We start from the raw sequence: 18,540 nt of genomic DNA, 5'->3' as shown, positions 1-18,540 counted from the left end.
ATCGACCGAACTGGCGAGTCACCGTCTGCCATTATTTTCAATTTTTAATATTGAAAAGGCAGACGTCCATAGTCCCCATAGAACCAATATACCAGTCCATCTAACACCCCCTTCCATAACCCAGTTTTGTTCATTTCCATTTTTCTGCAATAGTCCTACATTGGCCGCGGACTGCCCAGGGCTGTATCTCTATAGTGCAGTCATGGGCAGGCTGCGGCTGGTGTCCCACAACACATTAAATTCTCTAAAGGGCCTCTGCGTGTTGGACCTGTGTCCCCACGTAAGCCTTCCAAAGGACCGGGTATCTTCCTTCTGGTGGTACCCGTGTATTATGGAGAGAATAATAATAATAATATAAAAAGACGTACTTAGTAGTAATAAACAAACTCCAAAATGTGACACATTATACTATACTCGTATAATAGAAAGAAAAAAAATACACAAAAAATATTTATTTGTGAATTATCGATATCTCGATATCGATAACAAGGCTGACATCCCTCAGGAGTCAGGGCATAGCATCAGATAAATATCAAGTTAATGTCATTAATGTTGAGTGACACAAATTTCAACCTTATCTCTATGTGTTGAGGTTCAAAGTTATATCTATCGAAAACTAACGCCCTCTGTTGTGGAGTAGCTGAATGTTTTTCGAATTTGGAATTTCTGTGCAATGAGAAACAAAACAGTTAATATACCTAGAGATGTTATACTAAAATAAACCGTAACATGGTGCGTTAGGGTACATATTGAAATGCTGAATTTATAACCTAAGTCAGTTTTTACTCAAATTAAGCTGTCCAATCAAAGGCATAGTTTACTTGTAGTGTACTGTATAACTATCGGTTTAAATGTGTGGGTTTGGCGACACTGGTTTTCATACTAATTATGACATTATCGCACTTCTATTTGTTTTTATTGCTCTGTGGCTTTTACAATCTATACTTAAAATGTGGTCACAGGTCATTGCAGCTAAGCATCGCAGCGATCGCAGCAGTCCACACAGCAATCGCACGCATTAGTTAATTTGTAATCTATGGAGTGTAGATACTGGATATATATTATAATCTGTATTGTGTGTCGTCGTAAATTTCTTGTTTGTCAATAATGTGAAATGTCACTTGTCAGAAAAGTCGAGACTCGAGACTGTTTTGGACTCGGTTTTGGACTATAACTTGGTCTAGATTTTTGCTCTGATATTATAGTTTATTTTAAAGAAAATACGTTTTGAGTCTGCAATATATGATATAATTGAAGATGTCTCTTAATACAGCTCATGCTGATCATGGAGTATTGATACACGCTGGAGAGTGGTGAGTTGTGTTTATGATTAGTAAGGTCGTACCGTCGTAGAGATTACTACAAGTTATAGAAGTTATTTAGCGTATAGCTTTAAAATATTGCCATAATTCTCATACCTCCTTCATTGTTTTTAAAAGAAAAAGTTTGCTAATGGATTTGTCAACAAGCCAAACGATCAATAAAAATGGTGCAATCATGACTCATCTCTCTTAGAGATAATAAAAACCTCATCAAATGCAGGAATTTGTTACATATTGCTCTATTACAAAATTTTAAAATTGTTCTCTATGATTCAAAGTACAATTATTTGAAGTCTTAATATGCTTTTAATTGGTAGGTTCATTTAAGTTTTTTTGTTTGTTATTTTCGGAAAATTGGTCTATAGAAAACTTGTTTTTTACAGCAAAATTTTCAACTGTAATTCTAATTGTAGACCTATTCAGGAAATAATATAATAATACTTTAATTTGTTTAATCTGTCTGATTTTTATTTATTTTTAGTATCATACTGTTTTCCGATAATGTCACGGTGGAATTTTATGGAAATGATACGCCAGAATTTAAAGGTGCAAAAAATGGTCGTATGTATCTCACTACCCACAGGATGATTTACAACTCTAAAAAGAATACAGAGACATTGAGGTCATTCAGTTTTCCGTTTGTGGCTTTGCAAGATGTAAGTATGTTAATATAATATAGTTATGTTAATATTTAGGACATTTTTAAATCTAACTCACTTCCTTTTCCATTTCCATTAATGAACAGAATATATCTCAATATGTATTAATCCATCAGGCCCCGGAATCACAGACACAATAGAAAATCTATTGTGTCACGGCCGGATCTGGCCGTTCCTGGCTCTATGGGTTAATATACAGTCGACTCTCGTTAATTCAAAACTGCGATAATTCGAACCTCTCTATAATTCAAAGTTATCACGAGGTCCCTACAAAATCTTTTTATATTTTGAACTAAATCCATACATTTTTGTGCACTTGGTAATTCGAATGAAAATATAATTGCTATATAACAAAACGTCGCGTTAATTCGAACTCATCGGCGTCCAACACTCGACAATTTAAAGTTGCAGAGAGAAAGAGGCGGAAAAATTGTAAGCAGGTAGTCAGGTAGGTACATTTTGCGACAAGTTCAAACTTGTTCAAGGAGCCGTTGTTCTGTTATTCATAAATTATAAACAGACGTTCGAACTGGTGCGACCGGACCACCGTACTCGTGCGGTGCGATCGACTCGCCACACGACCGCACCGCACCTAGGGTTGCCAGTATTTAAGATGCCAGGATTTAAGGGATAACAGCATCAAAAATACGAGTTTTAGTTATTTTTTACGGGAGATAATTAAAACAGCAATGTTAAATAGAGAAAATTTATTTTTGGCATTTATATTTGCTGTTGGAAGAAACAGCTTTTAATAGCTCTTCATTTTCTAAAGCGAATGTATAAAAATCTTTGCACGATAATTTAAAATTACATTTAATTAATTTGCAGCTTCGCCTTTACAGTTTCAATATTCAATTGGTTTCGGCTATCCGTCCAGGCATTGCCGCACAAAGAAAATATTCTTTGTTTAAAAATTATGATTAAATTTACGATTTTTAAAAAAACATTTAAAATATTGGAATTTTCGCGGCCGACTGAGCTAAATAAATTCGTATAAAAAAATAGATACACTAGTGACTAGATAATTTATTACGTTGCTAATATATGAAGTGATTAAAGGCGCAAATTATCCCTTTTTGAAATTTTCGATATTGTCGATAGAGGCGAAAGTATTGTAATTTTTACTGATTTTCGTTTTTATTTTTTTATATTATATGCAGGCGTTAGTAGAAGCTCTGTTTAGTACCAAAAGAAACCTTGAACTGAGTTCTACATGTGACAAAAATACCACATTCTAGCCACGAAGTTATTACGAGATATAGATTTTCAAAGAATGTCAGGGTTGTCCCTAGTAAACAAAATTATATATATCATCTATCTATTACCAAGTTTTTGTTTATGTTTTAGTCGTTAGTTATAGTCGATATTTCAATATATTATTATATGTAGGTACATAATCTTTATATGTAATAAATTAACTGAACAAAAAAAATATCTTAGATTTATAAGACAATTCAATAATATCAAATTAATACAAATTAATCTCCTTTTTTTGTGAATATTTCGAGCATTGATCATAGTAATCTCATTAAAAGTCAAACCGAATTCCTTGAAAATCTATTTCTCGTAATAAATTCGTGGTTAGAATGTTGTATTTTTTTCACATGTAGACCTCAGTTCAAGGCTTCTTTTGGTACAAGTACAAGTACAAGTTACAACCATTGAAAAGAAGAAAACGAAGAGAAAAGAATGGGCAAAATTATATTTAAAAGACAGGGATTCATTCAGACATATGCAGTCATATCATAAATCTTTGTAGAGTTCTAAAATTTATATTATTAATCTTTTTTCAGTATTAGCCACGTCATCCGACGCCATCGCCATTGATAACGATCGACCGACGTCCGTTTTGTTTGGCGGTAGAACTATGACTAAAGCTGTAATAAGTATATAGTCTATGACTAATGCGCTGTCCGGTGCGATCGCCCGTCCACACGCGCGAATTTGGTACGGTCCGCACCAAGTTCGGATGAAAAAACCATCGAACCAACCGTACCGTCAATAATAATAATTATGTCCGGCGGACCACTGTACACATGATCGAATATGGTCCGGAGCGCACCAAGGTCACGGTGCGGTCCGTACCAAATTCGAACGTCTGTTTATAACTTTAAGCCGGGTCCGCAGCGACAATTTTCTAACAAAACATGTTATCGAAACATGTTACCAAACATGTTTGCAAAACCGCTCGTCCGCTGCGCCTATTTTTGTTATTGTTTTTATTTCATTTCAAAATGAGTTCCGACGAAGAAGACGTGGAAGTTGTTTTAGCAATAGTTGATTTAGTTCTCCAAAGAAATAATAAAAGTTTCTTTATTCCACTCCATCACACACAACAGAAACAAAACAAAGAGAATTGTCACACAAAATCAACACAATTATGGCGGACGTCAAAGAGAATATAGGCGGACGGACCATAGATAAATTAGGACGGACGTCTTCTTCTCGTGAGTGCGAACATAAAATGCGTTCCTTCCCCTCCCCGCAGGCGAACGCGGGGGATGTTATCCATTCGTCTCGGCAAACATGTTATTGTGATTTTGCTAACAAAACTGTTAGGCCACGCCCCTATTCGGTTAGCAAAACATGTTATCGTGTTAGCTAACACGATAACACGTTGCAGGGGACCCGGCTTTAGTTTGACTTTACACTTCTCACGAATTGGTATGTGTAGTTATCATTCGGTTACTGTAGGATAGCATTTAATAAATAATAATTGTTTAACAATTAATAATTCGAAGTTTTATTTATTTTCTCTCACAAATTTCGAACCATTTGATTTTTCAAACTCTTGATAATTCGTAATATTTTCGAGAGTCCCTCGAGTTTCGAATTAACGAGAGTCAACTGTACCATCCTGCACAATATTATGTTCTTTTCTGAAATTGAGTGTACTATTTTTGAAAAGTCCTGTTTATAATTTATAGGTGACTGTTGAACAGCCAATGTTTGGTGCAAACTTTATCAAAGGAAAAATACATGCACAGCCCAATGGAAATTTCATAGGAGAAGTTAAGTTTAAACTTACATTTAAATCAGGAGGGGCAATTGAATTTGGTCAAGCTATGTTAAAGGCTGCCCACCTTGGTATGTATTGAAGTATCTGTATAAAAAGTTATAGATTAGTATCTTGATAATATTTATTACAGTTAAAACCATCTATGCATTACAATGTGTTTACTAGTTGTAACTAAATACCTTTGTTACAGCTAGTTGTATCTATGTTTAAAATATTTGAAAATGTGTTTTTAAATAAAACAAACTAGCTAAAGATTTATTTTGGTCCATATATGTTTCTGTTTGAGTACAACCAAAAGTTGATTCTGTTACTCACCATCCACTGCCATGCTATTCTCAGAAAACTTGGATTAAAATGTATTGTATATCTATCTCCTTCTAGTTCCTTTTAAACATTATCAATTTTTGAACCACTGATGAAAAGAAGTCATATTTACAAAGACCGTAAATATGACTTCTTTATTTCATTTGCACCTTATCAGTCAACGTAAGATAAGATAAACAATTGTTGACTTGCCTGTGTAATTGTTTATCTATGTTGTTTGTTTGACTTAAACATGCATAGCTTGGTAATATCAAACAGGTAGAATTACCTTTTAATTAATGCAATATACCAATAAGATATGAACTGCAAGAAATAAAATCATATTTACTTATCCCCAAAGAAAATCAATCAGTGAAAGAGATATATTATAATGCATCTGCCCCTACCCCACTAGGGAACAAGGGACTTCATTTTACTTTCTTGAAAGTTGAAAAAAAAAATAAGTGTACTTTGAACTTTGCACTTATTTAATGTTTACAGTGCACTCCTGTTTTCTGAAAGATTGAGTCTAGGGCCATTTTTTATAATATTTCAGTTATAAAACCAAAGTATTCTATTTTACAACACCTCTAAGTGCATCAATATTGAATATTGAATTAGTACCACAATTTTTTTTCATATTACATACAAACACTTTAATCATATTTTTTAATTGTTAAATATATATGCCCGCATAGTCAAGTGCATGGAAATTGTTGCCATTTGGTGTCTCTTTAAATGGAGTATCACCCTACCTGTATTTGAATGTTGGTGACCTTTTTCGGGTACAAGATTAATTATTTTACGTTGTTATTTCGTAATTTTTTAATCAATATGTATTTTAGCATCCCGTCACACGACTCCAAATGCCCCGCCTCCAGCATACACGCCGCCAAGCGGGCCGTGGTACGCGGCTCCACCACCGGCGTACGCGCCACCACCGCAGGGCTATTATGGATGGGTCCCACCATACTCTGTGAGTATAAAAACTCGACGTTAATAGAAAATGTTTACATAGTTTTAGTATGACACTTGATTCAGTTCATAAATTCATTGAATGTTTTACATTTTTAGGTTTTTTTTGTAAGACTAAAATGCTTTTATGCTACTCATATATGTAAATATTAAATTGTACTTACACAAAAAATGTAAAAATTTGCTGAATGGATATTATGTAATATCTGTCTTACCACAAAAACTTTAGACAGGGTTTAACTTTAAGCGCGGGTTCTCTTTAATCTGGTTTTGTCGTATTTCACATAGACAACTATATTAAAGTGACAGATCCCTGGTTTAATGTTAGACTGTGTTTAAATTGTTTTGTGGTAAGACCATATAAGTCGATTTCAAAAATTAGACAGAACATTAACTATCGAATGTTTGTAAACTTGCAGGCGTTCCCCGACCAGCCGGCGCCGAACTCGGTGTTCGTGTCGAACAGCCCGCCTCCGTACCCAGGCGTGATGGGCGCCGCGTACCCGCCGGGCGCGGGCTTCTCAGGCGCAGGTGGGAACACCGCGGGCTACCCGAACGCGCCCCCCGGTTACCCGGGCAACGCCAGCCTGCCGCCGGGTTACCCGGGCAACGCGAACCCGCCCGCCGCCGGGTTTGCGGGCGGCTTCGTGCCCCCACCCGGGATGTCGGCTAACGGTGAGTACACAGCACGTGGCAAATGTGAATCTATGCAAAGCAATAAGTAGATCTTTTCACTTATGTCAGTTTTTTCATAAATTTTATATAAAATACAGAAGTTGTCATTTATTTCACTTTTATGAAAGATGATAATATTGTATGGACAACAATTATTATCTTGCTAAATAAAATAATACCGCCTTTACATGATTCATGTGTGCCCGTTTTGTTAATACTTAATTGATTGAATAGATTATAAAATATATTGAAGTAAATTCTATTGTATAATGATTACAGGTCTATATGTGTATTATCCCTTATGGTGTTATATGTGGTAAAACTATTATAATTATTTTTGTGTTGATAAATTCTTTTAACTAATAAAAATACTATATTTATTTCACTGTTTGGAAACCATAGTCACATTTTACAAATTAATAATTAATAATTCATTAGTTACATCGCTAAAAGCAGTCTCTGTACTAAAACTAGTTCCTGTATTTATACTTTATATGTAAAATAACACAATTAATTTGTATTATTAACTGTAGTTTGTATAGGCTTGTGATTTTAGTGTTTATAATCTATACATATAATAAAATCGTAGGAAAGTCAAAACTGTACATTGAATATTTTTTTAAAAGAATACATAATCCATGATCTATAATCGATATAGAAGCCAAAAACATAGTTTTTAGAATTTTTGTCTGTTTGTCTGTTTGTCTGTTTGTCTGTTTGTCTGTATGTTTGTCCAGGCTAATCTCGAAAAGTACTGCATAGATTGACTTCAAATTTTGCATGAATATTACTAACAGGTCGGGTGACGCTTTTTTAAACATATTATCATGCTATCACCTCCGGGGGAGGAGCTGTGAACCTTTTTTTTTCTTACGTATTCCGTGTATTACGACAGCGTACAATCTAAAGACTCATGTTTAAATGTTGGTTTCGGGTAAGCCACGCTATTATCTAGCTTTACACAATAAAAACTATGTCATTTACGTAATTTGGGCAGAGAATCAGTTTAATGAATTTATTAGTAGATATACAAATTTGAAACAGCGCCATCTATGAGATTTCGTAAAAATCAAATCAATTTACATGTTAACACTACTGAACACAATGTTAAAAATTAATAATTTAAATATAATTATGTTATTTATTTATTTAACTCTTTAACCCATATCTTCCCTTCCCTATAAGGTGCGCTTATAATTCGTGTGAATATACTACATTTTTAAAAGTGAGGGTAGATGTTTATTATTTTAAGTCAAACTAGACACCATTACAGTTAATCTAATATTGATTGTGTTCATTGGTTACATTTTTAAATTCTTCGTGTTTTAAAAATTCGATAACGAGGCGGGACTCGAACCAGCATTCTTTAGTGGTCGAATTTTTTCTATTCTTTATAAATTTATTGTTTATGAATTTATATTTATAAACAATAATACAAAAAGGTTAGTTCGTTGATAATTATTATTCCTTCATCATTTACATGTTGTAAGTAAAAATATACTTTGACTGTTAATACTTTTGTTCAGTATTTACCTGTATGATTATTGCTTGGTAATTAATATATTTTCATGTCGTATACCTAATTAAAAACATAAGTTTGATGTGAAACTAGCTGGATTTATTTTTACACACTCACAGTCTTATATTTTGTGTTAATGTTAAAATAGTATTAATAGTGTAAATCATAATATTTTTTCACAATTAAAAATATTTCCTTTTTTTAATGGTATTGGCATCGAATAACGAATTTAACCGCGCTGTCGTTTCGTTCACAAAAAGTGAAGTTATGAGGACCGAATATGTAGCCGCCTCAACTTACGGAAACGAGAGTAACCTGCGTTGTCTGTTAGTTATTGTATAGTCGAATTTAACGTTACATGGAAATTGGCATCTAATTATATGAATAATACTTATATTAAATCTGTAGAGGTCAATTCTGTACATGAAATATATTTCCTAAATAACTATCACGAGGTGATTAGGGATCGACACTGACGCCAAAAATTTTTGTCCGTCTGTCTGTCTGTATAACCGTTATAGAAACAAAAACTACTCGACGGATTTAAACGAAACTTGGTACAATTATTAGTATGAAAGAAATGTTCTCCATATTATATAAAAAATATCTCCCGACATCATAATTAATGTCTATCTTTTATGGTTGAGCTTAGGAGTTCAAAGCTTTCTGATTATATTTGTCTACTAGCTGTGCCCGCGACTTCGTCCGCGTGGAATAGTGACTATGGGACCTATGACCGCATGGGCTCAAGGTGGGGCAACAATAATTGTTTTTATTTTCATGCTTCCACTCCCACGCCCACTCCCAGGCCCACGCCAACGCCCACGCCCACTCCCCTCAATCAAAGCCAGGGTAAGCGCCCCACCCAGCCCCACCGTGGCTACGCCCAAGCTGAATTACTACTTAACATACAATTATTGAGTAAATACGTACAACCATAAATAATTAAAAGAATTGTTATTAAAATTTCTTACTAAACTGAGCTAAAAAACTTACGTACCAACTTATTAAAGAAAATCAAGAAATGAAATGCCTAACCTATACCAAATAGTTACTACATAATATTGTAATTAAAAATTATGATTAGTATATAATATCGAAAATCAAAAAAGAAATGCCTAACTAATTCTATGTAAAATTTCTTTTAAATTATGTCATATTATTTTTTAGGAACCAGGGGGGGAGAGGAGCAAATTCTATTTCCTTCCTTTCTTAAATGGATGTTTTTAATAATGTATGGTGTAGCCACTGATCAGCTTAATCGATACTCAATTTTTATCAAATCCAGCAACAAATCCAAATTAGATGTTTCCTGTCTCACGCACGTAACTAAAGGCTGAAGAGAGAGAGAGGGAGCACGTAACTTAACCGTTTAGACGAAGAAAAGTGTATAGAAAAAGGAATAAATAATTTCATAAACTTCCCAACGATCTTTAAAAATAAATTATTATATCATTTTTTTCATTCCCACTTTTACCCCTATGTAGGTATAATAAGTGGATGAAACGATTTCGATACAATTTATCTAAGAACCAGCGTCGGAAAATATGCTGCCTAACAAAAAAAAGCCGCATCTAATTCGGTTTACCTGTTAGCCAGCTACGGTGCCATAGACAGACACACACACACACACAGAAATACATAGCAGTCAAACACATAACACCCGTCTTTTTGCGTCGGGGGTTAAAAATATAATACGACATAATTTAAAGGACATTTTGTGTGGAAAATTTACCTATTAGAAGTAACCATAATGTTAATTTGACCCCGCCCCCCCTACTACCTCAGCTTACCCCCAAACCCTTGGGGAATTTTGATATGATCATCTGGACATGTAAAGGAATAACTGTAGCGTATAACAGATAAATTACGTTTTATCGTACACTGTACAGTGTACAATAGAATGCCTTAGCAAATGTTCGCCGTGATTACTTATAAATTGTCATAACTTTTTTATTTATGAACCGATTGACATGAAATAAACACTAACTGTTAAATGAAGATTACCACAATACATTAGTGAAAACCGCATCGAAATCGGATAAGCCGTTTCTGAGATTAGCGTGCACAAACATACAGATAAACAGACAAAAAAATTTTAACTACAGTTTTGGGTTCAAGATCGATTTAATAATAACACCTGCTAATTTTTTTCTACATATTTTCATTGTACAGACATCGCTTTTCCACAATTTTTTTATTATATGTATTGATGATGATGATGATTGATGATTATAACACTCTCAGTCCGTTTTAACTTAATTTTTATTTACTCGCATCAGTGCCACCTAAAAAATCTTTATATCGAAATTCGAGCAAAGCTAAGAAAATGAGAAATAAGAGTTCTCAAGGATCGTTAGAGGTAAGAGGCTTACTATTGACCGAAAACAACATATTGTGTTATGCCGAGAACCTGAAACCGCTTCACAACGAGAATTGCGGCTCACAGCTGACCGCGAACGGCATGTACTATCCTGTGAGACCGAAACCTTCACTGAGAGGGTATAACGTCTCACAGCTGATCGCAAATGGCATATTTTATCTCGATAATCTGAAACTTTTACTCAATATGAAGACCGATTGACAAATGATAGGGTGCACCATAATATTATTCGATCTCTTGAAGATGAACATGAGCATAAGCAATGACTAGAGTAGGGACGCGAATATTACCATTATTTGAGACAAGATTATTTGAGACAAGTACGATTAATAAGTTTGTTTAATGAAAGATTAAGAATTGAAACTATTTGGTCTCTTGAAACGGACGAATAACGAGAGGCCCGTCTTACTGTAGACAGATTTCGACAGTCTTAATGTCTTAAGAGGTAAACATAGAAGATCAATCTACGAATTCGGTGGTGTGGTCCGACAAATATAAAAGTGGGTTTGCTTATAACCTAACAATTGATTACAGATCATCTTCTGTATAGGCGATATTAACGTAGTATGTTCTTTTTGTAATGCTTTAAAGAGGAGTAAGGAGTCGGCTTTCGTTTGAAGATACACCAAAACCTTTGAAATCACTACTTTTAGAGGAACATGTGCAATCTAAACAGTTCTTAGACAATATTCGCTCTTATAGTAGTGCGCTTTAAATGATCCTTTGGTGCTCAACAATTATCAGAGGATCCTTTCATGCTTACTTTTAAGATACAAGGTCAAGTTTATGAAGGCCTGAAGGCCAACCTAAGTTTCTTCAAATATATTTTGTATTCGACTACAACGAATAGTCGAACACAAGAAATCAATATTTCTCGAATTTAAAATATTACAATTTTTCCTACAGTAGGCGACGAATGTATTTTCGCATAGTAACGGAGGGGAACTCGCGGGGGGTCAAGTGACGCGGGCCACGTACCACAAACATGCTTAGTTTGTTGTACCGAGCGCGAAAGAAAGTCATCGTGTTTTTAGTAAAATTACTATGTAAACTAACGTAATTTAATACTTAGGTACATATTATATAATGATGCGCTCAAACTGTTAATCTACATTTAATTTAGATTATTATTTGAATTACTAAGTAATGTAGAATTTAAATCAAATTCATGTTTTCCTCAGATTTTCGATGTCCTCCGATTTTAAGATTTTCTTATCAGAGTTTTTTAAACGACGAATGACGAAAAACGACGTAATCGCGGACGAAGTCGCGGGCAACAGCTAGTAACAGAATATATTTATATATTATTGTAACAAGTAGTATATAGATGTTGCAGTAGTTTGAAAATCGTTTACAGATGCGAAAGCAGCGGAGGCTGCACAAAGTGCATACTACGATCCTAACAAGCCGCAGACCGCGTATGTGCCACCACCTTACAATGTGAGTTTTAGTTTTAGACACTTCTAAACAAGGAGGACACATTGTATTTACAAAGAGTTTCTATTTATAAAAGTTAATGATAACAGTTATATTATTGCTTTTTTTTCAGATTAATGAATTAAAATGTGTAGAGTATATCTCTGCTGCATTAATATACCATTCGCATGCCGGCTGTGACTGGCGAATTGTGTAGAACATGTTCTCTCATAACACCTCTCGTATTACCACTTTTCTTGCGAATAAATTCATTTCATTTTATTTCAATATACCTATATCTTAAATTAATAAAACAATTTTTCAAAAATCGACAAAAAATTCGCGGTTGCACTAATATAGTGAATGCATATATATGGGCAGCAGGCATCACTTTCCATCAGGTGACCCGCCTGCTTGTCTGCCTGCTTGAGCAATAAAAAAGAACCTATGTTTTATTAGATCCAGTTTCTTGAGGATTTACACGAGATATAAAATTCTTACGACATTAATAAAAAAAAAAAATTAATTACAGGATCAGCCACCGACGTATCAGGAATCAACGTCGAAAAAAGAGAATTAAAGCATTGTCCACATTTTCATATGAATCCACCAAGCCATGAAAACCCACTGATGGAAATGTTGGAGAAGAAAAAATATTATGTATGATTGTTGTATCGTTTCACATCACTATCATATTTAATCACGCTTTATGAAATTCAATATTATATAAAGGCGGCTGTGTTAAAATTACAATATGTTACAGTATTAATCACTATCACAAAGCATCTGCATATTCTTGTAGAACATTCCACATATTATTATGTACATATTTTCTTAACATCGCTTTCTTATAACAATGAATTTAAAATTGTTAAATTGTAAAATTATTTATGTAGATGTTGTAATAAATGTAATATTTATGAAACAGATTTTTATTTACGTATTACGTAGAAAGCACTAAGAAGCTTGCGAAATCAAAGTTTATGTCTTAGGCCGCCTGTCCATCTGCGAGAAAACTTCCGCAAGAAATGTCCGACAGTCTGTCTGACAGCAGCTTGCAAGTCTAATTCCGCGTTTCCACCTGCAAGTAGACTTGCAAGTTGCTGTCAGACAGACTGTCGGACATTTCTTGCGGAAGTTTTCTTGCACATGGAAACGCGGCCTTAGAGCATTAATGTTGAAGTTCTTCCAATATAATCTCTTTACTGTTATTTTGCTGTCCATTCAGTCAAAGAAGATTAAATGTGTCATCATTGAAAATAGAAAATCAGTTGTTAACAATATCTGTCAGAAATGCAAAATTTTTGTAACATAATATGAAATTCAAAATAATTTTTTTTAAATAATTACACTATCATGATATAAATAAATATTTTAAATTTCGTCTGCATAGTATGGGTAAGTTTATTTATATAGGAAATTGATTAGATATTAGCATTATAAAAATAGAAGTAATATTATGGAACAGCTTTGTACAAAAAGCCTTTTCAATAAGTAGTCAACAAGCACCTACACAACATAACTTGCCACAAATAATTTTCTCTTAAAATACAAAAGTTCAATAGTGAATCCATTTGCTGATATAACTATTTTGTTATTGAAAATAATATTAATCCTGAATTCAAAAACCATTACTGAGGGTGTTGAACTTTTGTACAAAGTTGTACTGTATAGTATTCCATTTTTTCTGTATTCAAAATAACGAAAAAAATATTTCTTCTTTTAACTTTAGACAAAAAATTGAAGCTGGAGAGCTAGGCAGCCAGGTGTTAAATATGAGTCAGTACTGTGAGTAAGCATTTTTAATTTTAATGCCGTACATAACACTTTATTACGCGTTTCTTTTTTATTTTATACTTGTTTGATTTGTGGCAGTGAAAATCCAAAATACACAGGAGGTAAGCCCCTAATGAATTAATCAGTGGCAAGTTATTAATTGTAGTGTGCTTGTGAGATTTTAAAAATTTCCAATTGGAAAAGTGCTGAATACTATTTTGTTTTTTTTTTTTTTCAGATTAACATAAGCCTTTACCACGATGGCTCCTATGGCACATCCGCCCTGCACGCCTTCGGCATCATGTATCCCAATCAGATGTCATCCAACTCCTCCACCATGTCAAAATCCAGAAAAATGCCTCAAGAAAACTACCTCGAAAGGCATAAAGCCGTGTCGAAGCGCGGTTTCTATCATGGCAACTCGTTCTAAAGCAAAATGTGGAAGTTGCGGCAAAATGAAGGGATCCTCTGACCCAAGGAATGTGAAAGCAGTAGAAAAATTTCTTAAGGAAAAATCCAAAGAGGCCAAATTGCGGAAAAAGGACAGTTTAACAGGAAGTCGTTCCTATGTTAATTACGCCAAAAAGAAAGGTCATCCTCGGCAAGAAAGTGATTGCTGTTACGGAAAGGGACATAGAGGAAGAGTAACAAAGGGCAAAAAATGTTGTACTATCCTGTGAATCCTAATCCAGAACATAATAAGTACCTTTGCAAAAAGCAAGTTGGATATTATCCTAGTAAATTCTTTCAATCTGGGATTTTTAACCGAAAAATGGTTTGATTTGATAAAAAATGTGTTAAATTTGACTATAATTATAATTTTATAAATGATTGAAATGTGCAACATTAAATAGATTATCGTACTTAAACGAGTTTGTTTATTTTTTATAACTACCTACATACCTATTTAAAAAATTTGAATCGCAACTGAAAATAATTTAAGTCGGCTGTTATATGTACCTAATTAAGAATCGTCATGAAAACGTAAATTTTTAAATTTATTAACATATTTTATTATTTTTCATATAACATTTTTCCAGCTACAAAGAGTGTAAAACCATGCATATCCGCCCCTACATGTAGTGTACACAGACACAGACCTCGACCGCCACCATGTCCTGACCCTGAAAAATGTTACAAAAAGTCAAAAACTACAAAAAAATGCCCTAGTGCGGTAGAGACTATCAGCAGACTTGGATCCCCATGCGAATGTGCCCGAGTTCAGTCAAAAGACTCTAGGCTCAGCAACAAACGCACGTATAAAACCCACCGAAAACGAATACAAAAAGTGTATAAGCAACGATCAATGGAATCCCGCTGGAGAAGAAAGAAGAAATGTTGCACAATCTTGTAAATTAATGAGCTTTCCAACTTTTTACAATCCTTTATTTTTTATTGTACAGCAATCGTAATTGAAAATAAATTAATGATACGCTACCTACTAGTTGTTTTATTCCTAGTTTATAAATTTTGTTTTAGATATTCTACTCTTTGAATATACATAATATAAAGACATAATTGGTATCTACCACAGAACAATAAAAACAAATAGAAGTGCTTTAATGTCATAATTAGTATGAAAACCAGTGTCGCCAAACCCACACATTTAAACCGATAGTTATACAGTACACTACAAGTAAACTATGCCTTTGATTGGACTGCTTAATTTGAGTAAAAACTGACTTAGGTTATAAATTCAGCATTTCAATATGTACCCTAACGCACCATGTTACGGTTTATTTTAGTATAACATCTCTAGGTATATTAGCTGTTTTGTTTCTCATTGCACAGAAATTCCAAATTCGAAAAACATTCAGCTACTCCACAACAGAGGGCGTTAGTTTTCAATAGATATAACTTTGAACCTCAACACATAAAGATAAGGTTGAAATTTGTGTCACTCAACATTAATGACATTAACTTGATATTTATCTGATGCTATGCCCTGAGGGATGTCAGCCTTGTTATCGATATCGAGATATCGATAATTCACAAATAAATATTTTTTGTGTATTTTTTTTTCTTTCTATTATACGAGTATAGTATAATGTGTCACATTTTGGAGTATGTTTATTACTACTAAGTACGTCTTTTTATATTATTATTATTAAATAAAAAACGGAATAGAATAGTATTAATCTATATTTACAAAATATAAACAGAAAATATGCATTATTTTAAATCTTGGAACTGCCGTAGGTTTGCTGTATCGGTGGCCTTTGTTAGACTGCTTAGTGCTGTTCGGCATTCAGTTAACTCGTCACGTTGCATTTATCCATTTCTCTTTTAAATTAGCCTCTTTGGGAAATCTGTAAATAAATTGGACAAATGAAAGCTAAGGAAAAATAAAATAAAATTTAATATTTATAATGTTTGTCTTTTCTAAAGTATCGATACTGTCGATATGCGCCACAAGCATCACTAAAGCGACATTCGTTTGTTTATTGCAATAATATTCCAGAAATTCTTGTTTGCTGTTCAATCTATAATAGTACTAATTTCTTACGGATTAAGGTTCATTTTGACTAGATATTTGTATACAATTTTGACAAATTACAAGCGAAGATATAACATAAAATATTATATGTAAAATAAATAAAAATAAGACTTACCGATGGTATGAAATGCCTCCATTGCTGATATTATTTCGTCTGCTATCATTTTTGCACTCTAATACCGAACAACACGTCCTAATTAATGAATAAATACGGAAAAAAGGTTTGACAGCTGACAACCGACTCGAATATTTTTCTGCGCACAACTGAGAGCAAGTTAGGTGATCTTACCTTACAAGTGACACGTGGGCCACGCCCACATCACACTTCTATCTACTTTACTGTTCTGTGGTATCTACTATCTTCTACTCATTTACAAAGTTGGCACCAATTGCAATGGCCGAGATGTAGTCACTAGTCAGGAGAACTTTGATCAATTTTGAAAAAAATCTTAATATATATAAATCTCGTGTCACAATGTTTGTCCTCAATGGACTCCTAAACCACTTAACCGATTATAATAAAATTCACACATCATGTGCAGTTCGATCCAACTTGAGAGATAGGATAGTTTAAACATTAAGGTACCTACTACGGGCGAAGCCGGGGTGGACCGCTAGTATTACTATAATATCAACAGAATAACCTGTTATAGGTCTACCAGAATCTGATGGCATATTTATATTTAAGAAATAAACGATTTTTATGTGGCAACTTATTTGACAACAGATCAAATTGGATGTCAAATTATTTGTCTTTTTTGCAGTTGATGAATAATTTTTAGGATTTTGTCTAAAAAATCTTCGAAAATGTCGAAAAAGCCGCTGCGATCACAAGCAAGAGGTGTTGTTTATAATGTATATAGAAAAACATTCGATGAAGAAGGGTCAAACACATCACAATTTTCAGTTTTGAAGATTTTATTGGTAAATTGGACTTACCCGTTTTGATACTATAAATTAAAAAATATTATATGTAGGTAACTATAATATTGTTTGTTGATTAGAATATAATTTGATGAAAACTTATTACAGGAGTTTCCAATACGGCTATTCGTCAAGTCCAAGCTGTCCAAGTAAATTTTATAATGTGTGTCTGTTAATACTTACGAAAATAAATATAATTTTATTTTATTTTTATTTTATTTTATAAAAAATTATAAGCAGTTTTGATCTACATTATCATTATATCGATATTTTCTCATGGCATACTGGTAATGAATATACAAATATAGGTATGTGTAAATAATAATATGTATTACCTGTATAAAAGCAATTTGTATAATTGTATATTTTACATGTATGTACCTACATAGTATTAAGTGGATATCTCATTATTAAGTGCAGTATTGTCCACTTATGTAATGTGAGTAATGATATTGAGGACAAAATAAAAAATAAGCAGTATCAAGATCGTTCAGTCCATTTTCCCTAGGGTTGCACACTCAAAATTTTGATTTCCCTAATTGCCATCAGATTCTGGTTTACCTAGACATTCTTAATTTCGTATCGTATGATGGATGGTTTAAAAGGATTCGTAGTGTTGCTGTTTGTCTGTATGTTCGTCCGTTTGTCACCAAGCGGCAAGCCGTATAGAGCACGTATGGAGCTTATGAACTCAAATTCAAATATTTACACAAAAATTATTATAATATTCATAATAATATTACATCAGTGAAAGAATACTACATTTTGTTAATTTAAATCTGAATAAAGGCAATTTCTAACAAGATATTTATTATAAAATCCTCGAACATTGCTTTTCTTTTATTTTCTGTAAAAATCTCTTAGAGAATTGGTTAATTACGTAGGTTAATTAGTTATTGATATTTTAAATTCTTGTAAAAAATTGCACCTTAAAAATTTTGCACAAGCAAATTTATAAATTTTTTACACTAGCAACATTATCATAAGTCAGAAATCGACAATCCCGATAGGTAGAATTTCCTCGAGAATTTCTGAATCGAGTGATGTGAAGTGCCAAGTAGGTTGCGAGTTG

General features: G+C 33.4%; 1 protein-coding gene across 1 annotated transcript; it reads left to right on the top strand.

Moving 5' to 3' along the window:
• Positions 1 to 1,114: 1,114 nt before the first annotated feature.
• Positions 1,115 to 13,196, top strand: Wbp2 (WW domain binding protein 2). Its single transcript, XM_089701677.1, has 7 exons — positions 1,115 to 1,313; positions 1,804 to 1,978; positions 4,909 to 5,068; positions 6,149 to 6,279; positions 6,698 to 6,953; positions 12,213 to 12,295; positions 12,804 to 13,196. The coding sequence occupies exons 1-7, from the start codon at positions 1,258 to 1,260 to the stop codon at positions 12,849 to 12,851; spliced, it is 909 nt and encodes a 302-aa protein (XP_089557803.1). The 5' UTR covers positions 1,115 to 1,257; the 3' UTR covers positions 12,852 to 13,196.
• Positions 13,197 to 18,540: the final 5,344 nt, after the last annotated feature.

Source organism: Colias philodice, chromosome 12 (genome assembly GCF_061535455.1).
Source record: "Colias philodice isolate Cphi_HAF_F1 chromosome 12, ilColPhil1 Martin Lab GWU primary, whole genome shotgun sequence".
Taxonomy (NCBI): domain Eukaryota; kingdom Metazoa; phylum Arthropoda; class Insecta; order Lepidoptera; family Pieridae; genus Colias; species Colias philodice.
This window is presented reverse-complemented; position numbering and strand designations above follow the sequence as displayed.

Coding starts and splice junctions, on each gene's coding strand:
- Wbp2 (XM_089701677.1), top strand. CDS start 1,258: ATGTCTCTTAATACAGCTCATGCTGATCATGGAGTATTGATACACGCT. Junction 1,979..4,908: donor CGTTTGTGGCTTTGCAAGAT/GTAAGTATGTTA, acceptor TATAATTTATAG/GTGACTGTTGAACAGCCAAT. Junction 6,280..6,697: donor GATGGGTCCCACCATACTCT/GTGAGTATAAAA, acceptor GTAAACTTGCAG/GCGTTCCCCGACCAGCCGGC.